The 23,052-nt window shown below is 46.4% G+C and overlaps 1 protein-coding gene across 2 annotated transcripts; it reads left to right on the top strand.

The window, feature by feature from the left end:
- The first annotated feature begins 546 nt into the window (after positions 1–546).
- On the top strand, positions 547–21,694 carry LOC123096542 (regulation of nuclear pre-mRNA domain-containing protein 2). Of its 2 annotated transcripts, none has more exons than XM_044518302.1 (8): positions 547–682; positions 811–983; positions 2,993–3,240; positions 12,112–12,285; positions 12,381–12,537; positions 14,209–14,348; positions 14,648–14,683; positions 20,400–21,694. In XM_044518302.1, exons 2-8 carry the CDS (start codon positions 869–871, stop codon positions 21,273–21,275), a joined length of 1,746 nt encoding a protein of 581 aa, XP_044374237.1. In that variant the 5' UTR covers positions 547–682; positions 811–868; the 3' UTR covers positions 21,276–21,694. The 2 variants fall into 2 exon arrangements, with proteins under 2 accessions (XP_044374237.1, XP_044374236.1); XM_044518301.1 differs by having other exon boundaries at positions 551–682; positions 785–983.
- Positions 21,695–23,052: the final 1,358 nt, after the last annotated feature.

Raw genomic sequence — 23,052 nt, 5'->3', positions numbered from 1 at the left:
GCACTGAAATTAAAAAGTTTTGCAAGGGATTTCAAAGAAGGACTCGAAATAAAGCTGCCTGGTTGGAATTATGATATATCTAAATGGCAACGTTTATTTCCGTTCGGTGTTCCAATGAGTATAGATGGGTAATGAATTCATAACAAAAACATTTACTTTTGTTATCACTATATTCTTTATATTATTACTGAATGATTGATTTCATGGCCTTTAAGGAAGAGATATCCTAGAAGGGGCTCAGTCCTTTTGAGCCAAGAGAAGTAGGTGGGGCATGTGCAAGCTATGAATAGTAGACGAGGAAGTGTTGAAATATATTGTCTTTCATGGTTCCTAAATGATAGGAGGTATGTGTAGTACCCGTATGGTTTCAAGTACCTAATTTCATGTGTAATTGTTTGCCAAAGAATTGCCCAATATCAAATATTGACAAATAATATGAAAAAAAAATGTTTTCATTTTTTTAGGCCCATGGCAACGCACGGCCACTCTACTAGTAATAATGGTTACTCACATCTAGGCCTGATCTCCGTAAGCAGCATACGCATACCCAGAAAAATAAAAAAAACAACGAAAAAACCACCCCCCAAAACCAGAGGAAACCCTCTCGTGTTCCCCCTACCCCCTTCCCCACTCCCCCTCTCCTCGCCGGCGGCAAATTCAAGCTCGGGAGGTCGCAACTCGGGTATTCACCTCTCCCCGCAAACCTCCGACCTGTAATCTGTCACCGCAATCCTCCAAATTCCTGATTACTTTCGAGATCCTTTTCCGATTGTTCTGCGCCCAGATTGTTTGAAGCGTAAATTTCTCTAGGGTTTCGGCGGGTCAGCGAAGGACCGGACCTGACACGGGGTTAGGCGGAATCTTCGTGATGGCGGGCACGAAGGCGGATGCGAAGGCGGAGACCAGCGGCGGCGGCTCTTTCAGCGAGAAGGGGCTTGCCGAGAAGCTAAATAAACTCAACAGCTCGGCGGCGAGCATCCAGAGTATCCTTGTTTCCATTGGTTAATTTCGTGCGCACCTGCATATGATAGCATAGCGTGCTCTTGTTACTTGGATTGATGTGGTATTGGGCAAGTGAAGCCCTAAATTACAATGTGGATGGGTAGGACTGACCCATGAGATCCCATTGGAAAGATTTGGCTTATCCACCTTGTTTCTGCCTCACAGGATGCTTATTGTCAGTAGTTTGCTTGTGACCTGGTTCACACGAGTAGTCTGCTTTTGTGGTTAAGCTAGTGACGCATAGAATATAAATACATAATTGCATTCTGACATACTTTCCGGAGCTTGTGGATTGTTCTCTTGGTTGATATATTTCTCGCACTTCTATGAGGAAAATTAGTGTTGTTTTTGCTGCATTTTAGATGCATAATATGAGTCTGGCAAAGTATTGATTTTGATTTGTTTTGTGCCATATTGACTTTGCATCACAATTTAAGTTTGTAATGTACTTGCGTTCTGACTGTCGATGCTTGGTTTCCTTGCTTTTCTGAGAGTCATAGCACAAAGTTGTTTCCATTATCTTTTGAGGGCATTACCCTTAGGGAATGGCAGATGATATGATGGCAAGAACCGTTAGGACTATGTATTACAGCACAATACTATCTTATCGTTTGTCTGGGCCTCTGGTAGTTGGGATATAATTTTTCTCATGCTCAATTCAGCGAATTTTGAGCATTTTGTTTGGAGGAAGAGTGAGCAGAACAAATTATATCACATCCTCTTTTACAGAACGAAACGAAGACATGTGTTTTTTACTTTTTAACTACGAAATTATTTTCTTCTGACTGTTGCTGTTGGGGTATTTGTATGTCTATACTCATACTCCCTCCGTCCCAAAATTCTTGTCTTAGATTTATCTAGATACGGATGTATCTAATACTAAAACGTGACTTGGTACATCCGTATTTAGACAAATCTAAGACAAGAATTTTGGGACGGAGGGAGTATATTTTTGTGACTTTGTTAGTTTGAATGATCATCGTGGGGTCACTATTCTGATGGTATTTCTTTTATTGATCACCAATGTTGCATTTGCAGAGCAACTTAACTTTCGGACATCGTGACACTATCCTCATATTGAGCATTTAACCAGTTAGTTAGACAATATCACGCACTATCATCCCTTGAATTAACCACAAGTGACAACTACTGCTACAAGGGGAACTTAATGTGTTCTACGAAAGACATAAACATTCATCATGTGGATGCCTTCCTATATTTTACCATGAAAATGGTAGCTTACATGTCTTTCTTGACGTCTTTGTGCTTACATCTTATGGGAGGAAGTGTAGCCCTGAAAATTGTATGATACACTACATCATCTCAAACTTGTAACCAAATCTTGCGGAACTAATAAAACAACTAAGTTTGCTAAGTTATTGTAAATCCCTACTTTTCTGTGTATGTTGCTTTTTTTTTTTTGGGTCTGTGTGGGTGACCGGGTGTGGGTGTGTGTGTGTGTCCTAATTCTGCTTCTAGGTATGTAGTGCTCAAGAACATTAATTATCAAAGTAGAATAAGATGACTGGAAGCGTTAGGCCATTTTCTAATGGGAATCTACATTGGTTGGTCTGTTATCCAGATTAGAATGGGACCTATGTAGTTTGTGACCAGCTAATTACCTACCTGTTCTGGTTTGCTATGTTTTTCATATGTGTACTTCTCCAAAGTATTGTGTTCCATTACTGTTCTGTGCACATCATATGGCGGTTACATTTGATTAATTGAAAGTACACCTCTTTTCGAACCGATATTTTTTTACTGGTAACTGTCATTATTTTCTGGGTGTGGATAATTTTCATTTTATCACGCTCTAATCAGTTTTGTGGTTTATTTAACGTTTGTACTTTTGATCAATCCTGTTTTTCTAGAGTATCAAATATTCAGATGACAGCTATAGATTTAAATTTGAGAATTTCTGCAGCATACCTTTTCCCCTTTCAATCTATATTGCAGTAGCTGTCTTTTGTATTCCTGAACTCTTAAGTAGCACTTTCACATTGGTGTGTTTTTCACCGGAAGAGAGCTAGAAGAATCGTCGACACATGGGAGAAGCAGTTTAATAATGCAACAAAGGATAAGAAAGTGTCATTCCTGTATCTATCAAATGACATCCTGCAAAATAGCAAACGCAAGGGTGGAGAATTTGTGAATGAGTTTTGGAAGGTTCTTCCTGGATCACTTAAAGATGTTCATGATAATGGGGGAGAACATGGAAAGAAAGTGGTCGCAAGATTAGTAAGTTTTCTTTGTTTCATCATCACTCGCGTCGTTCCAAGTTATAAGGCGTATTTTGAGTTAGCACAAGGATCAATGAGGTTATGAAACTAAGAAAAAGAGTGCAGAAAACTACCGACTATCCAAGTATCCATACATAAATACATCTGAAATCATCAAAGTACTAGTAGGTGAGAGTACTTCTTATAAATGCAAGTGGGCTAAGATGTCATAACTATGGAGAAACAAGACAAAAACACCAGTAAATTCGCATGCACAAATTATATCATTGAACGAGATCGAACCTTTTATACGCCTTATAAAAGAAACAATGTGAGTACACGTTTGGTTTGTACTTTAGTGCTTTGTGCCTTTTCGCAAAACATTGTAGGGATCTAAATCTGTTAGTGCTATCACAATACTAACGCACCATATAATTGATCTATCATTCTTAGTTGATTTAGCAAACTATTGGACGCATATAATTTTGCTATAACAACCACAAAGTCTTTAAGCCCAAACAAGTTGGGGTAGGCTACAGTTGAAACCATAAAGATCTCGAAACCTAGTCATGGTTTTGGAAACGTGGATAGCTAACTAACAGGCACCCTTGTCCATGGCTAGTTCTTTGGTGATATTCCATGTCTCTCTTCACGGACTCCTCCCATGTCAGTTTGGTCTACCCCGGCCTCTCTTGCCATCATCATCATGCTTTAATCTTCCCAAACCATCTTAGACGATGTTGGACAAGCTTCTCAGTTGATGCTACCCCAACTCTATCACACATATCATCATTTCAAACTCCATCCTTTCTTGTGTGTCCACACCTAACTGTTGGACATGTCACCTTTTAGCTTTCGTGGCACTCGTCACAGAGGACGCCAGAAGCTTGGCCCGTTTCATCCATCCGGTTTTGATTTGATGGTTCACATCTTCATCATATCACCATCCTTCTGCAACATTGATCCCAAATTCGAAAGGTGTCCTTGTGAGGTACCACCTGGCCATCAAGGCTAACCTCATCGTGCCTAGTAGCACTGAAGCTGCACCTCATGTACTCAGTTTTAGGTCTACTAAGCCTAGAAGTAGCTAACTAGCTATTAACCCCTGTCTGACTATCATCGACTAGCACCACACCTTCTGCAAAGAGCATACACCATGGGATATCTCCTTGCATATCCCTTGTGACCTCATCCATCACCAAAGTAAAAAGATAAGGGCTCAAAGCTGACCCTTGGTGCGATCCAATTTTAATTGGATAGTCATCAGTGTCGCCATCACTTGTTTGAACACTTGTCATGACATTACTGTACATGTCCGTGATGAGGGTAATGTACTATGTTCTGATTTTGTGTTTCTCCAAGGCCCACCAAAAGACATTCCATCTTTTGCTACCTGTATATCTCCATAAGTTGTCGTACCAAGAAAATAACTTCCATGGTGAACCTCCCAGGCATGAAACCAAATTGATTAGCTGTCATTCTTCTTAAGCGGTGCTCAATGACTCTCTCCCATAGCTTCATTGTATTGCTCATCAGCTTAATTCCACGGTAATTAGTACAACTTTCAGTATCCCCTTTATTCTTGAAGATTGGTACTGATATACTCCGCCTCCATGTTTGGGGCATCTTGTTTGACCGAAAATGAGGTTCAAAAACTTAGTTAGCCGTACTATCACTATGTCTCCAAGGCGTTTCACACCTCAATGGGGAGACAATTAGGGCCCATCTCCTTGGCTCCTTTAATCCTTTTTACATCCTTGACCTCGGACTCATGGATTCATCGTAGAAAACATCTATTGGTATCATCAAAGGAGTTGTCCAGCTCAATGGCAGAGCTCTCATTCTCTCGACAGAACATTTTGTCGAAGTACTAACCATCTATTCTTGATCTCCTCATCCTTCATCGGAAGTTGATCTGTTCCATCCTTGATGCCTTTGACTTGGTTGACATCCCTCGATGGCAGAGTCCTCATTCTCTATACTGAACAATTTGTCAAAGTACTCTAGCCATCTATTCTTGATCTCCTCATCCCTCACCAGAAGTCGATCTGTTCCATCCTTGATGCATTTGACTTGGTTGACATCCCTCGTCTTCCTCTCTGCGATCTTGGCTATCTTATAGATTTCCCTTTTGCCTCCCTCGTGTTTAAATGCTAGTAGAGGTCGCCATAAGCCTGACCCTTGCTTCACTCATAGCTCGCTTATCCCGCTGGACACATGCCTGAAAGCGGAAGTCAGCCACCACAAGCTTTTGTCGAGGGACAACACTCTCCAGGTATCACCTTACAATCTAGGCAAGCACGCGTATTTAATCTTCTCGAGAGGATGAAATCGATCGGGTTAGAGTATTGACCACTACCGAAAGTCACAGATGGAATTCTCTCTTCTTAAAATGGGTGTTAGCTATGATCAAGTTGTAGGCTAAAGCAAAGCTTAAGACATCCTCTTCTTGACATCCTGTCGATCTTGGAGGATCTCCACCTAGCCTTTATTGGCCCGGACCCTGTAAATCCTAGGCCTTGCCCCATATATAAGCGAGGCATGGGGCTAGATCATCTGATCTTGATACACCTACGTGGTCCTTAGTGATTTCAACATTGTACACCTCACCATAGCTCTCATAGGAGGCTGCCACCACCAATACAATCAAGCCAGAGTAGGGTTTTACCTCCACCGTGAGGGCTTGGCACGAGCTGCTCTTAACCGAGGTCGAAATCCGGCTCCTCTTCTTGCGCCTGCGGTTTCCTTTGCGCCGTGAGCACTTAGAATCGTCTCTTCGCCTGGGGGAATCGGCCCTGTCCGAGTTCCTGGCAGATGTGCACTTTCAAGCAGTGCGCATGTTCTCGCTGGTCGCATAGTCGTTTGGCGATGTCCATGAGCTCGCTCATGGTCTTGATCCTTGATCTGGCCATCTTATGCCTGTGGTGCTCTTCCTACACGTCGAGCTTGAAAGCTTGGACGACCTACTCGTCAGAGACCTCTTCCAGAGGGTTCCTCTTGAGCCACCGTGATATGTACTGGTGGATCGTCTCTTTGTCTTCTTGGATGCGATTTTTGAGGTCATAGGGGCTGCCTGACCTCTGTAAGTGCCCTCGAAGTTGGCCATGAATGCATCCTCAAAGTCTTGCCACTCATAGATTGAGTTGGCTGGTAGGCTGTTCAGCTAGGCCCTCGTCGTGCCAGCGAGGCAGAGGACGTAGCGAAGCTGTTTAGCTCATCGCCGTCGGCCATGTTAACGGCTGTGAGGTAGTCGGCCATCCAGTGATCTGGCTTGGCATTGCATGTATACTTGTGAATATTCCGCACCTGGAATTTGTTCAGTAATGGATGCTCGAGGACCTCATAGGTGAATCATCAAGCATGGTGGGCTGATGGATGCAGCTAAAAGGCAAGCCGAGCTGAGCACCTCAGGGTTCCCTCTGTATTGGTGTGCTTTGTTGGTGCAGAGAGCTAGGATGGTATCCCACCCGTCCGGTTGTCGCCCTAGCCGGTCATGGATCATGATAGGTCGAACGGGGTGACGGTCGGCTTTCGCTCGAAGCGGTGTCAACCTCCGGGCCTCTGCACGATCCTCGGGCTGACACCTGGCCAGGTTCGAGCTTGTAGTTGCGAGTGTGGTTGGGCCACGAAGAACTGGCATCAATGCGTAGCTCGGAGGTGGTCGCCAGTCGGTTGCGCGATTGGCTGGCCATGCCATGCTGAACCACCGTCGCCTTGAGCATGGCTTTGGCGCGGTTGAACTGTTCAACCATCGGGTGATCTAGCTTGAGCTGGATGTTGTTAGCCAGATTTGCAACCGCCATGAGGTCGCGATAGACCATCGCGTCGTCGGGCTCCCCGTTCAAGTTAGAGGTATGAGCCTCTCGGGCTTGATTTGGCAAGATCGCGGTCTCGGTGGCTGCTATGCGATTCGGTCGCTGATTTCAATTGAGCTCTATGGTGGTTGCGCACCTGTCCTGTCTGGCAGCGAGGTGGTCGCACTCCCTCCGTACGCGGAGTTGTGCCTGCGCAAGGGCCTTGCGTTGGGTTTCCAAGGCCTTCGCTTTCGCGCCTTCGTCGGGGATCGGCGTGTGCAAAGCCGCTAGCTCGTCTCCTGCCGCCTCGGGGTCGACCTTGTCCTCGCCGGCACCATGAATAAGATGTTCCACTCCATGCCAAGTTCAAATGATTTCCTTTGTTCGTTTTTATCACTAAATTTGATCCCCAAAGGTAGGTGACGCACTCGTTCACTCCTTGCAGCGCGCCAGTACCCCTGCAGCTTGATTGCGACGACAACACCACCGTCCTCTCCCAGTTTGTCGTCGTCCCCTGGCCGGCCTCCTCGTGTAAGGCTCCATCTTCCCGCTGCTCCGGCGACACAAAACCGGTGTCTCCACGGACTCGGGGGCCTCAGCGACGGTCATGGGCGAAGCCATCTCCGGGGCGGGAGTTGGGCTTCGTATACCTCATAGCGGGGGATGTCTGGCCAGTCGACTTCACCCATAGGACGATAGGAGCCGCCTCAATCACTCCTTCCACTGGGTCGTTTTCGAGTTAGTCGTTGGACCGGCCTCGAACGTTCTTGCTGGCATCGAGCCCATGATCGGCTCTGTACCCTTCGTCGTCTCCATCGGGTTTACATTCGGCTCCAGATCCACCACGTCCTTGAGAGGCGGCATGGTGCGCAATGGTGGCAACTCCAAGACTTGGCCCTCCACGCCCGGTGTCATGGCCGGGGGAGTAGAGGAAGTGCGTCGATGAGCCCGTCTCAGCCGGCCTGGTGAAAATGTGCGGTGGGATTCGGCTGGTCGGCTCCCCTTCACTCAAGCTCCTGGGCGGCCTGCTGGCAAATTGCTTTTGATGAGGACGAGACCGGGTCCAACCTACAACTTTCCAAACTTATGAAAAAAGAATAAAGCTCGGCAACTTACTTGCCCAACGACAACTCCTTGATGACGCACATCTTCTTCCTTGGCAGTGGCGCGATGGTGGAGGAGCTCGGCATTGCTTCGCTCCGCTAGTGCGTGTCTAGATTCGCAAATCAAACATCTCCGAGTTGTGGCTCCTCTTTGAGGTCTGCTGGAATATCAACGAGCCATCGTTGTCATCGGCTTCCTTGTCGCCCGCCTAGCTCCCATTCGGATCGCCGGATTTGTCATCGACCTCATCCTTGCCATCGTTGTCATCGGCTTCCTCGTCGCCCGCCTAGCTCCCATTTGGATCGCCGGATTTGTCATCGACCTCATCCTTGCCATCCTTGCTGATCTGGCTCCCCTCCGGATCGATGGCGGAATCTACCGGTCTCCTTGGCACGGACGACACAAGGAAAAAAAAAGAAGCGGAGTCGGATTTGAGTACTTACATTGGAAGGCGGATGCGTGCGGGAGTACGGCTCAACTCGGACGACTGTTGAAATGTCCTTCACCTTCGCGTTCACCATGAAAGGAGCCATCTTCTTGAGTGTAAATTGGTCGTAGGGCTTCGCCATCGACTGGGTTGCATCGTGTGGGCCCTCATACTCACACATGGGGTGCACCCATGCCTGAAGGGGTTGGATGCGCCTCTCCACCAAGTCACCAGGATTCGCTCCTCGGTGAGCCTGCCACATTTTAGGCGCATCACCTCCTGATGAAGCACTTCCACTTCAGGTGACTCGTCATTGGCTGAACCCAGGCCCCAAGATTGATGCCAAATAGGGGGCTTATCCAACTACGGAGGCAACCCCATCTGTCTGCCATGAGCCGACACGTCGGGGCAATGAAACCACCCCGATGCTACTTTCTTCACGGAGTTGGGCAGCTCGAGCTTGAAGTAGGATCTAGGCTTCAGCTGAATGCCAGCTACGCTGCAGTTCTTTTGCACCTTGACCTGGAAATACTTTTGCCCAGGTCGAAATGGGGCCGGGTCCCCAGGAAACACTCACACATCGCAATGGAAGAGGCGATGTGGAGGATCAGGTTAGGCCTGACGTGATGAAGTTGGACGCTGTAGAAGAAAAGAAGCCCACAGAAGAAAGCGTGAAGCGCCAGGGATAAGTCTCGTAGGACGGATGGCGTAAGAAGCACGCGCTCGTTCGGTTGCGGCGCCGGCTTGACCTCCTCTGGCACTGCACGCCAATGGACCACCACCTGCTTCGGGAAGAAGCCATGGGTAATGAGTTTCTCCAGCTGGTCCCATGTCACCAACGAGGGGATCTATTTCCCCTTAGTGGCGTTGGCTTTGGGAGGGTTCTTGCCTCGGACGCCATCTTTTCTCAGATTCGCCTCAACGAACACAATTAGGCGTAACAGGTTTGCCCGAGAGTTAGGGAAGGGAAAGAAGATCTGCGCGTGGAGCTCTGTCTACGATGGCGGGGCAAGCACGCGAGGAAGATGAAGATTGGCGAGCGCAAGGAAAGTGTCCGCTTGTCGTTGCGCCCCCTGCATTATGTAGCCCCAAGGGAAACCCAAACGGTGCCTCGTGCGCAGGACGTGTTGCCATGTTTTCGTTGTGAAACCGCCCGTCACGCCCACGGGCCGAGCGAATTGCGAGACGCGATGATGGCGGTACAAGAATCTAGGATCCTGCTGTGCCATCCCCTCTCATTCAATGCGTCGGACGACGAGACCTGACTTCGCCGGGGCTCGCGCCACGCGCTTGACCAGCGCTTGACCAGACCGGACCGATTCAAGTCAAGCATATTCAATGGGTCTTCACTCGGGGACCGGGCTGAACCAGGCCTGGCCCCGGTCAGACATACGTTGCCATGACCTCACCCAAGATTCGCGACGCTTCGCGGCACCACCAGAGTTGGCCTTCTGATGTTGGCCCCTTGCGTCATCACCAGAGTTGGCCTTCTGATGTTGGCCCCTTGCGTCATCATGATAAGGCAAGGGATTCTCTCCGCACCCGGCAGAGCTAACTGCTCTAGCCCATTAGTTTGCGGTGCCGGATCTGTTTTCTGTTCCAGGAATTCTCAGTAGTACCTCAAGACCTCTCCAAACAGTACAAGACGGCGTTCTCAGTTCAGTTTCTACTTGGACGCAGTCGAGCTCATGACACACTCGGGGGCTACTCACGGTGCCATCCCAGGACCCACTACTCTGCTGTCGGCCTCATCAGGACACATCTATCTACTTGGTGCCCAAGGAATCTTGGAGGATCTCCACCCGGTCATAACCGACCTGGAGCCTTGTAAACCCTAGGCCTTGTCCCCTAAGTGAGGCCTAGGGCTAGATCATAGATTATCTAATCTCGGTGCACCTACGTGATCCTTAGCGATCTCTCCATTGTACACTACACCATAGCTCTTATACGAGGCTACCACCATCAATACAATCAAGCAGGATTAGGGTTTTACCTGCACCGTGAGGGCCTGAACTTGGGTAACTAACTCGTGAGACTATTCTAGCCTTACGGCTACGCGTGACATCCCATCGAGATTACTGCCGGTATTATGATCCGACAATTCATGCTGCCATAACCAAAGCCACCATGCACCCCTTCAAAACCTTTGTTAGATGTACCCACGTGGCCATTGAGGTCTCCTTCTATGACGAGCTTCTCGCCGATACGTACACTCCTAACCATGTCCTTTAGGTCTCCCCAAAACTCCCTCTTGGTGCTGCTCTCATTGTGGCCTACTTGAGGGGCATACACCCTGATAACATTGAAAACTAAGTCCTCAATGACCGTTTGACCAAGATAAATGTGTCCCCCCTTGCCTCTTGACGTCTACCACTCCATACTTGACTCTTGTTGATCAAGGCACGTACTCCATTTTTGTTTGTAGTGTCCCCGTGTACCACAGCTTGAAGCCGGTATCCTCCACCTCTTTCGTCTTCCGCCCCTTCCATTTGGTTTCTTGGACACAGGATATCAACACCTCTCCTCACCGCTGTATCAACTAACTCCCATATCTCGTCAGGGAGACAGGGACCCTATGTTCTAGCTACCTAAGCAGATCCTACTTGGCTCGGCTAGCTTCCTTACCCTTCGCATTCGTTGAGTCAACTGCGATGACCCTTGCTCATTTTTCATTGCACACAGTCGATGATGTAGCGCACCACCACTTATCACCGTCTCCAGATCAAGATACGGCGCGCCACAAGTGGGTGACAGCCTGGCCCTTGCCCATCTAATACCACACCTAGGTTCAGATATGCCGCGTTGCTAAGGGTCATGCCCCAACGATTTTCTTTTGGGTTTCATCTCCATAAGAGTGGCTGAGTTTTGACATTGGCTCGCCAAGTCTATCACAACCCTCCTTTACCTGGGCTTGGGATCAGCTATGTTTAGACTACATAGGTGGAGTTACGCATATTCTGTTGCTGCTCTAGGTTATTCGGCTATCCAATTCTTGCCCTGTTATATTATTCTCCAGATTCCAGATATTTTTGTCGATGTCTTTTGAAGGTATGGTCATACATTCATGCACAGCGTGCATTTACATTACATGTACAGAGATTGAGGGATGAACCGTACAAGAGTAGGTACCAATTAGGAAAGTGAACGTACCTGTAGACTGTTGTTTTCTATCTTTACCTTTTTTTTCCAAAAGTCACTGGTTTAGCAATTGCATTATTATGTTTCTCTCCAAAAGGACTGCTGGTCTTGGTAGTGAGCAACCAGAAGCAGCGACTTAAGTTTTTCTTCCACTCTCATTCCTTAGGCATGCAAATATTTGCATGGCTGCTCTCCTTAGGTTGCCTTACCGCCTTAAGAACAATGCCCTGTAGTAAATAGTAAATACTAGCGGTATGAATCTGCCTGATTATAGTCATCATCTGCACTGATAAGAACCACATTGTATTATGAGTTTTTGCCAATTGATGCAGGAGTACACATGGTGAATCTATGATTCACTTTACTGTTTGATCGTAAAGGCCAAAATCCAAAAAATAAAGTGTAATCTTGTTTCTATAAACTACAGATAGGGATTTGGGATGAGCGGAAGGTTTTTGGAACCCGTATTGAGAGCCTAAAAGTTGACATCCTTGGTGAGAAACCTCCTACATTGGATAACAACGATAATGGTTCAAATCCTAGCCCTAATCCCTCTTCAGATCCCAAAGCTGCTCGGAAGGATTCCAGTACATATATAAAAGTATGTTCCCACTTCTTGTCTGTGTCATTCTCCCTATGGGTTTCATAAATTGGAATGAATTTGGGAAAGCTCTCCTTGTTTGCCTTTTGCTGTAGGAACTGACTGTTTCCGGGATGCCTGAAAAGATTGCGACTGCGTATCAGTCTGTAGTTGATCAGTATTTTGATGAGGACGCAGCTTTAAACAAATGTAGGATTACTGTTAATGTTTTGGAGAAGATGGACAAAGATGTAGATAATGCTTGTACCCATGGTAAGGATTTTGCTTGCTTCACTACTTCTATAATGTTATAGACATCTGCAACTTCCTCTGTAGAATGTTTGGCACTATTCTCCTTTCTTAGCCTGTGTTGTGTCATGGTTGTTCAAAAACTATTTTACATCCAGTTCCATGATGTACTATAAGTATTTGGGTGGTAGTGTTAAGGAAACTAGAGATACCGGGAATGATTTGCAATATATTTTAAATATAAGAGTTGGCAGTACACAACGTGAATATTGGAGTAATAATTTGAGAACTAAAACTGTAACTATACATGATTTATTGTGTTTGATCATTATATAGTTAAAATATTTATAAATATAAATAACATAATACTCCCTCCGATCCATAGTAATAATATGACAATTAATATGGATCGGAAGGAGTAGAATGGAAATTCTCCTGCATGTTTGCATGTTGAGGTGGATTTTTTCCTATGCATGGTTGCATGTTGAGGTGGCCTTTTCCTATGCATATTACAAGTTGAGGTGGCATGCTTGCATGTTGAGAGAAAGAGGTTGCATGTTTGCATGTTGAGGTGGATTTCTTGCTATGCATGGTTGCATGTTGAGGTGGACCTTTTCCCATGCATGTTATGTTACATGGTGAGGTGGCATGCCTGCATGTTGAGAGAAATAGGTTAGTGGGGGCTAGCTATTTAGATATAGAAGATAGAAGATGCCATTGAAGAATCCTTCTGTTTTTGAATGTGAACACTGTCATACTGGTACATGGTACTATTGTTTCTAGAACATAATCTTTCAGTCAAGCTAAACAATAGTACCCAATTTGTCTTTGAAATGGAGAAAATTATAATGATCTAACTCCTCTGAGCTCAAGTAATGGTACAAGATTAGACCAATATCTTAAACACAACAGTAATTCAACTTGCAAATGATTTCTCTGTTCACTAACTATGACTTGTTACTTTGTTAGGTAGATGCTATGGGATTTACTGCATATCTTCATCTGATTCATACATGTTATATGAGTTATGGTGTTGTACTTGTGTGTGTGCGAGCACGCACACTTTTGTTTTTGTTTCTTGGGGATTGTTGTAACTTTCAAAATATTAATAGCATGCTCCAATGTGCATGTCATGTTTGCTGTGATGTTTGCATAACATTCTAGACTAAGTGGTTATAAAATGCATTAAGCACTCCATGGTGACAGAAAATCGATTGATAGAGAATCATTTGATTATGCACTGTAATTGTTTATAAACGTGATTGTATCATGGTTTAGACACAATGCGCGGAAGAAAACAGTTTTCTTCATGCACAACATCTGTTCTTTTAAAGTGGCGGTTCATGTGTCGCTATTGCTTTTGGTATAGCACATCTGGCTGCTTAGTACATTGTTTTACATGAGCTAATTCCCCTTTGGTGTCAACTGCGACACAATTATAGTTCTGTACACCGGTATCAATTTTTTTTTTCTTGAGGTTTAGAGTGAAAGATACTAGTATAATGGAAGGTTTCCTATTAATTGCTCCTGGCTGTGGAGCTTTTGGTCTTGCTCACTTGTTATAATCTGAAGCCTGAAGTAAAGTAATGGATATGAAAATATATAATGCTCTGACATTGCAAGACTTACATTTATTCTCTTGGTCATAATCGGTAAGAATATGTAGTGATAATAATTGATTCATTCTTTCCCTAGGTATTCCTCAAGCATCATCATTGGTTTCTGACCTTCAAGAGCAGGAAGCAGTCCTCAAGAAGTGCATCGAGCAACTTGAAAGTGTCGACACAGCTAGGATAAACCTGATTAATCAACTAAAAGTAGCTCTCAGTGAACAGGTCTTCAGCACCTTTTTCTTCTTCCAAATGTTTTACCCTGATAGCATCATATTGTCTTGCTTACAATAGGAAAAACCCTTAGCAAAGTGGATGCTTCTACTATCTCAGCTACTGAGTGTGCATTGTTAACTGTGCGCATTCTCTCACCTCTGTTACAATAAAGTATGGCGGGGGAATGTACACAAATCTCAGGGCATATATCAATAGTTGCGGTAGTGGAAGAACCCATTCATACAAGCACAAAATCCTTCTTTGGCTTGCAATTTACAGAGCTTTTATTTTTTTTTGTTATATAACAGGAAGGAAAGTCGGAGCTTCTTCGCACTCAGTTGCAAGTAAGGATTTTTCTCTGATATCATCTTACATGTTATTGTCATATTCATTACGACGTTGTTATTCCTGCAAAATCATGTAGAAAGCCAAATCTGCTGATTTTTGTTACTGATTAAAAGTAATTTGTTTGGTTAAACTCCAAGATTGTGTTGTGCGTTTTCTTGGATCGGTTAGCTTCCTTGTTATGAACCTATGATACATGTTTGCCTTGTGCTAGCTGTTCTGTCTATGTTGCGTAGATCTGGGTACCATTCTTGAAGCTTGATGATATCTATGATGCCCCATGGCAGGCAAGGCATAGGTAGAGTTTTTCTTGGTCATTGGCATCTCTTGGTGAAGTTGTGTCTGCATGTTCAAGATGAATGTTGGATGAAAAAAGAACATGCCATGTAAAAACGTGCTGATACGTATCACATGAATGCATTGCTCAAGCTCTCTAATAGGATGTGAAGTAACTGAAGTACTTGTGGTATAATTCAGCTTGGATTAAAGGTAGTAGGCCAACCATGGTCTGCTTGGCTAGTGAGCACACAGGTCCAGCGACCAGTTTAGCATCCCACCTTCAAGCACTCTTCTGTCTCTTATTTACTCCTGTTACCATCCCTGGGGTCCACTTTACCCCACCCCCCAGCCCCCCTGAATTTGTCCTAGAGTTCAGATTATAACCTTGAACTTTGATTTGGTTCAGAATACCTCCCTCAAACTCTCAAAACTGTCTAAAACACACCCCTCCCATGAATTGGCTGGTTCAAACCCGGTTTTGCATTTCGTGTGTCTGGGGCACGAAATCCCAGCTCTGTAAATTTGCACTACCGCCCGTTCCACTCCGCTGTTTTCAGATCCTGGAGCCTGACTGTTCGTGCGCTCAGTTGCAGAGTTGGGTTACTATGATGTACTCCCTCCGTTCCAGAATATAAGGTGTATTGGTTTCCAGAATATAAGTATCTTGATATATCTGCTTCGAGAGAATTCAGTTGTACAACACCTTGGGTAGTCTGATATTTATAAGGTTGTGTCCGTCTACGGTGCCCCAGTCGAGGTAGCCATTGCATTTATCTGTGCGATTGTATGTGCTGATTGAATGATGTGACCATGGTTGATGGCCCCATGCATATATGTGTTGTTACCAATTGCAGCTTCTTATGAAGCTAATAAGCTTGTATCAGAAAGTTCAGTGGAGAACCTAGACCAATACTAATACTAATAATACTACCTCCGTCCGGGTTTAAAGGTCTGGCTAGCCATGAAGCGTCGTCCACTTTTACATGGCCTTAGCAGCCTTGGTACTTGCATGCATAGTTTAGTGCTGTTCTTTCATTGGTCGCATGCAGAGGGAGGGAGGGAGGGTGGGTGCAATGCTATTGCATCTGAAGAAGTATAACAGTAAAACAAATAGTGAAAACCCAAAAATCCGTGTCTTGAGAGTGTTTGTAGCATGGAGTCTTCAAAGACCTGTTGAGAGGAAGACAACACATCTGTTTGTGCGAGGTTGACCTAGTTTCCTGTTGTTCGGTCTGATTTGACCCTTCACCCAAAAAAGGTAAAAAAAAATTATAGAATGTCGTCATCGGGCACGGTTCCCTCTCTCGTTGTCCGGTGATTCTTGATGGTGGTGCACCTTCCATCGGTGCTGTGTGCTCATCCACTAGTTCCTCTTTTCTGCTGCTCCTTGTCGTCATCTCACCTGCATGGCCTCCTCCGCAGCCTCTCTTGCAAACATGATGGCTCATGCATCATTGTCTGTTGTGTTCTTCCTAGCTTCTAGCTTTCTATTTTCCTCTGCGTCCACCAAGTCCGTTACTCTTCTGTGTTTCTCATGCCATGTGGGTCCACCAAACCATTCTATGGCAGCTTTCTTCTCTGGTCCTAGTCCTTTCTATACAACTTTTGTGGCCTTTCTTGTCCTTGTTGTCTTCTATAGGGATTTCATGGCCTCCTTCTGCATCGTCGTCGATCTATGTCCATTTTCTTCCTGCCGAGCTTCTTTCGCCGCCGGTTTGCTACGATTTCTTGCACAATGATGATTCATCCTCTTGACGTGCCATCTTCTTTTGACAACCCATCTTCTCCTGATACTTAAATTGCATCTTCGCCTATGTTGCCACACGCGATGAAGACGGTCGCCAGAGAGAGAGAGAGAGAGCCGCTGGTGGTGAGTCGCGAATCCTAGAAGGGCGGCGGCAGATCGAGCTCCCCGGCGAGAACGCAACCACGTGAGGTGGAATGCGGGCGACAATGATGGCCTGGGCAGGAGATGCACTAGAGGATGACGGTACTCAAGAAGATCGACCTGGATGCACCGAGTGCAGCGGGGTGACGGGGACCCTGGCGGCATGGGAGGCCCCTGGTGGCAGTCGTCGGTCAATCTTGGAGACAACAGCCGAGGCGCCACGGCATGGAAGACAGTGGCGGTGGCATCCTGGTTGAAGACGGATGCGGCGTCCTTGGAGCAAGGGGAGTTGGTTTGCACAAAGGTGAGCAGTGGTGAGTGGAGACGTGCAGATGGCGGGGTGAGTGGAGACGTGCAAATGGCGGGCGGGCGGCGGAGCGCCGTGAGCAGCAAGATGGTGGCTGGCCTGTGGGTCGACGGGGAACAACATCACCACTGGCGGTTGATGTAGGAGACGGAGAGTGGTGGACATCGTGGGAGTGAGCGCTTTGATCGGGAAGATTGGCTTGATGTAGGGTGCCGGCGAGTTACTGGATGATAGATAACCGGTGATGCTCGATTGTGGAGGCAGCGAATAGGAACGAGGAAGATGAATGGCCAGGGCCGGTCCAATCAGCGAATAAGATAGGCATGATCCTGGTCATGAGCTTTCGTTCGTAGCTTCGATCTAGATGGGATTGGGACAAGAGCTTCTAGCGGAAGATAGGGAATCAATCTAGACAAAACAACAACAACAACAAAGCCTTTAGTCCCAAACAAGTTGGGGTAGGCTAGAGGTGAAACCCATAAGATCTCGCAACCAACTCATGGCTCTGGCACATGGATAGCAAGCTTCCATGCACCCCTGTCCATAGCTAGCTCTTTGGTGATACTCCAATCCTTCAGGTCTCTCTTAACGGACTCCTCCCATGTCAAATTCGGTCTACCCCGCCCTCTCTTGACATTCTCCGCACGCTTTAGCTGTCCGCTATGCACTGGAGCTTCTGGAGGCTTGCACTGAATATGCCCAAACCATCTCAGACGATGTTGGACAAGCTTCTCTTCAGTTGGTGCTACCCCAACTCTATCTCGTATATCATCATTCCGGACTCGATCCTTCCTCGTGTGGCCACACATCCATCTCAACATACGCATCTCCGCCACACCTAACTGTTGAACATGTCGCCTTTTAGTCGGCCAACACTCAGCGCCATACAACATTGCGGGTCGAACCACCGTCCTGAAGAACTTGCCTTTTAGCTTTTCTGGCACTCTCTTTTCACAGAGAATGCCAGAAGCTTGGCGCCACTTCATCCATCCGGCTTTGATTCGATGGTTCACATCTTCATCAATACCCCCATCCTCCTACAGCATTGACCCCAAATATCGTAAGGTGTCCTTCTGAGGTACCACCTGGCCATCAAGGCTAACCTCCTCCTCCTCACACCTAGTAGTACTGAAACCGCACATCATGTACTCGGTTTTAGTTCTACTAAGCCTAAACCCTTTTGATTCCAAGGTTTGTCTCCATAGCTCTAACTTCCTATTATCCCCGTCCGACTATCGTCAACTAGCACCACATCATCCGCAAAGAGCATACACCATGGGATATCTCCTTGTATATCCCTCGTGACCTCATCCATCACCAATGCAGAAAGATAAGGGCTCAAAGCTGACCCCTGATGCAGTCCTATCTTAATTGGGAAGTCATCAATGTCGACATCACTTGTACGAACACTTGTCACAACATTATCGTACATGTCCTTGATGAGGGTAATGTACTTTGCTGGGACTTTGTGTTTCTCCAAGGCCCACCACATGACATTCCGCGGTATCTTATCATAGGCCTTCTCCAAGTCAATGAACACCATATGCAAGTCCTTCTTTTGCTCCCTATATCTCTCCATAAGTTGTCGTACCAGGAAAATGGCTTCCATGGTCGACCTCCCAGGCATGAAAACTGATTTTTGGTCACGCTTGTCATTCTTCTTAAGCGGTGCTCAATGACTCTCTCCCATAGCTTCATTGTATGGCTCATCAGCTTATTCCACGGTAATTAGTACAACTCTGAACATCCCCCTTGTTCTTGAAGATTGGTACTAATATACTCCGTCTCCATTCTTCTGGCATCTTGTTTGCCCGATAAATGAGGTTGAAAAGCTTGGTTAGCCATACTATCGCTATGTCCCCGAGACCTTTCCACACCTCAATGGGGATACAATCAGGGCCCATCGCCTTGCCTCCTTTCATCCTTTTTAAAGCCTCCTTGACCTCAAACTCCTAGATTCGCCGCACAAAACGCATGCTGGTCTCGTCAAAGGAATCGTCCAGTTCAATGGTAGAACTCTCATTCTCATTGAACAGCTTATTGAAGTACTCCCGCCATCTATGCTTAATCTCCTCGTCCTTCACCAAGAGTTGGCCTGCTCCGTCCTTGGTGCATTTGACTTGGCCAATATGCCTCATCTTCCTCTCTCGAATCTTGGCCATCTTATAGATGTCCCTTTCGCCTTCCTTCGTGCCTAACCGTTGGTAGAGGTCCTCATATGCCCGTCCCCTTGCTTCACTAACAGCTCGCTTTGCGGCCTTCTTCGCCATCTTGTACTTCTCTATGTTGTCTGCACTCCTATCCAGGTATAGGCGTGTGAAGCAATCTTTCTTCTCTTTAATCGCCTTCTGGACATCATCAGTCCACCACCAGGTATCCTTATCTTCGCTTCTCCTTCCCTTGGACACTCCAAACTCCTCCGAGGCCACCTTACGAATGCAAGTCGCCATCTTCATTCACACATTGTCCGCATCCCCTCCTTCCTCCCCAGGGCCCTCCTTAATGACCTTCTCCTTGAACGCTTGAGCTACCTCCCCCTTGAGCTTCCACCACTACATTCTAGCGACTTTGGCACGCTTATCCCGCTGGACACGAATCCGAAAGCGGAAGTCAGCAACCACCAGTTTATGCTGGGGTACAACACTCTCTCCAGGTATCACCTTACATTCTAGGCACGCACGCCTATCTTCTCTTCTCGAGAGGATGAAATCAATCTGGCTAGAGTGTTGGCCACTACTAAAACGAGCGGGAGGACGAGTTGCAGCGTCCAAAAAAATCTCTAAACCTGGGCTTATGATACCATTTTAAATGAGTAACTTAGATTTATTGCATTGCCCAAGGGGCGAATATTACAAGGGACTTGGAGTACAAGTAAGGACATCTAAACTAATACGAATACGCAAGGCCCTAGACCTATAATACTAATAATAATACTCCTTAACAGAGGTCAGGGATAGGTTTGGTTAGATGTATATATAGGGCAATGGCCCACGTAGATGTCAGTTCAAACATATGTTATTTGCAAACTTAAGCTAAAAGTTTCAAACAGTTATTATACTTATATGTAGCATCTTTTCCTGTTAATGTGTTGCTCGATTTTTCTATGGAGGCACAATTGATTCTATTTAACACTGCTAGCTATCTTTATCACTGTCTTTTCTGCCTATGTAGCACTGTAGCATTTTAGCAGTTATTCGTGGGTGATCTATTATGGCTAATCCTTTAATTTATTGACAAACAGGTTGCTCGAGCAGAGGCTGAACATGCCATGCAACTCAGACAACGTCTTGGTGGTGCTCCTGTTATAAATTGTCCAGGATCTAGTTCTGGTCCACCTATGATTACATTTCCATCAGAGCAATTAACTGCTGCGATGCAGAATTCAGAAGCAAGTCCAATATCTCCTCAGTTTCAGCCGGTGCATCCAGCAACCTCACCTCCCACCATGACCGTTGCTATGGGTGATGAGCCCAAGATAACAGCAGCAGCTATGGCAGATAAGCTTGCATCTTTGTCATCTGGCCAGCAAGTGCTGTCCTCCATTTTCTCATCCCTTGCCGCTGAACAAGCTGCTTCCATAAATGGTGGTTCGTCTTCTGGAGAACTCTCTGCAGGGCCTCCCGGCTTTGACAGACCAAAGAGGCCTAGACTTGAGCAGCAGGCTAGTGATACGGGGGCTGCCCCTTTCTTTGGCCAATTACCACAAGTGCAACAACAGATTGGAGCAGCACCTACTTCTCTTGGAAGCACACAGTCACCAGCACAGGCTAACCAAGTACCAGGTTCATTTGCACCACCTCCATTACAACCTATGGTACCGCAACTTATGCAGCAGTTTAGTCAAAATACTGGAGGTCCTGGAGGAATGTTCGGAATGATACCCTTTGGGATGATGGCTGGCTCTTTGCCACCTCCACTTCCATTGTTGCCGGCAGGTTTTGCAATGCCAAATGGACCACCCCCTCCACCTCCTCTGCCACCCATTCAGCAGCAGCAGCAGCAGTCTCCACAGGCACCACAGCAATCTCCAACATCAACTGGATTCTTCCCAACTTCAAGCACTGTGTTCTTCCCTCCAGTTCAGGTGCAGCAATCTCCATCCGTCCAACGGCAATGATGTTATATTACAAATGTCGGGGTATAAAGGCAGCACCTTGTGCTATCTTTGTACATTAACAATAATCCCCGAGTATTATCCGGTTAGGTTACAGGTCCTGTAGGAGAAACAGGATCACTGGCTACGAAAATAGGCGTACGGCTTGTGTGATGTATAACTGTTCCTTTTGGTCTGAGAAGTTTGCTCGATACTTTCTGACCATATGAAGTAGTTAGACTTTTCTTTGCATAACACGTTAATTAGCTCAGAGACAAACAAATGGGTGATACTGTTGCTTAAATTGTTGTTGCCCAATGATATTAACATTTTAGGGCTCCTCAGTCGTAGAACTTACCGATAGATGGGATCTGAAGTGTAACTATTTTTCATATACTCATATTGTTGTTCACGTTTATTTGTTATTAATATTTTGTAATGTCCGTCCTGCTGTTTTTTTTCCTTCTTCATTTGATTACTTGTGGACTCATTGGTGTTGCTGCTAGTTTAGAGCATGAAGGATGTTTGATTTAACTGTGGTGAAGGTTACACGCAACTCATTGTGTCAATGAAGTGGGGCTCGCCGGAAATCTAATGGGACACAAGAAATTCGGATTTGAGGTAGTACAGGTCAGATGAATTATGGACAGATGATCTATCCGGGGTCACATCAGTACTGGAGCAAACTTTCTCCTCTCGAAAATTGATACACACTAATTATTTCCTGGCACTAGATTACACATGCCCTAAAATAGGTTAGTCTTGAATAATCTCTACAAGTGAGAGTGTTATCTGCAAAAGATATTACATGCTACAGCTACAGCTGATCAAAGAGAGAAGGGAGGAAGGAAGGAAGGAAGGAGATTCAGTTCCCCCGACTAATTATGATTTTTGTTTGAGCCGCTCTTGGGGAATTTCCTCATGCTGGCGTCGAACCCCACCTCCACCGGCTTGCCGTTCGCCGCCGCCGGAAGAGGACCGCCCTTGACGTGGAACTCGTTGGTCTCCATGCCCACGGCCGTGGTGGGCTTAGGTTGTGCGGCCAGCAACAATCTCCTTGCTGCAGGACCGCGGCGACCCTGCTGCCACAGCCACGGCGATGCTGTCGCGTCCGGAGACACGGCGGCTGTTGTCGTCGACGGCGTGAGCAAGAGGAGATGGAGCAGCAGCATGGAGGCGAGGAGGCAGGAGACGACGGCGAGGACATTCCGGCGGCAGCCTGCAGCCTGCAGCTTAGTAGTATTCATGGCGGCGCTAGCCGTACGCTCGATCAAACCGTAAGGTTGGAGGGCTTGGAGTGGGGAGGAGTTGAAGAGTTGGAGCTGTAGTGTTGTCTTCTACGGCGCGCGTATATAATGCGTGGAGGCCAGCAGCATGCGTATGCGTTGCTCAAGTGCACGCAGTTTCCACTGGTGGATCGGAGGGAGTGCGTGGGAACATGGAGTGAACATGTGACGCCACGTCTTATACTAGTCGGGGATGGAGCAAAAGGGAGTCACGGAGCATATGGGGCGAGCTGTGGGAACGTGTCACCCCGAGATCTGGATCCATTTCCTCCAGCCCAGCCAGCTGATTCATCCACATTACGAATTCTGTAGAAACTAACACTACCGTTACATAGAATATATGTGCAGCGCCCCGGTTTTCCAGTACGTTGCCACTTTACATGCATCGAGTTTACACTGGCGAATATCACGGGAGGGCGTTGTTCGTTCGTTCGGACTTGGCGCCAAGGCCGACCATGTGATGCTTATCTTTGACTAATATCCACCGCCGTCCGGCCGAAATACCTACGCTCTTC

This window comes from Triticum aestivum, chromosome 4D (assembly GCF_018294505.1).
Source record: "Triticum aestivum cultivar Chinese Spring chromosome 4D, IWGSC CS RefSeq v2.1, whole genome shotgun sequence".
In the NCBI taxonomy this organism is placed as follows: domain Eukaryota; kingdom Viridiplantae; phylum Streptophyta; class Magnoliopsida; order Poales; family Poaceae; genus Triticum; species Triticum aestivum.
Note: the sequence above shows the minus strand (reverse complement) of the source record. Positions and strands in the feature narration are given on the sequence as shown.

Coding starts and splice junctions, on each gene's coding strand:
- LOC123096542 (XM_044518302.1), top strand. CDS start 869: ATGGCGGGCACGAAGGCGGATGCGAAGGCGGAGACCAGCGGCGGCGGC. Junction 12,538..14,208: donor AGATAATGCTTGTACCCATG/GTAAGGATTTTG, acceptor TTCTTTCCCTAG/GTATTCCTCAAGCATCATCA. Junction 14,349..14,647: donor AAGTAGCTCTCAGTGAACAG/GTCTTCAGCACC, acceptor GTTATATAACAG/GAAGGAAAGTCGGAGCTTCT.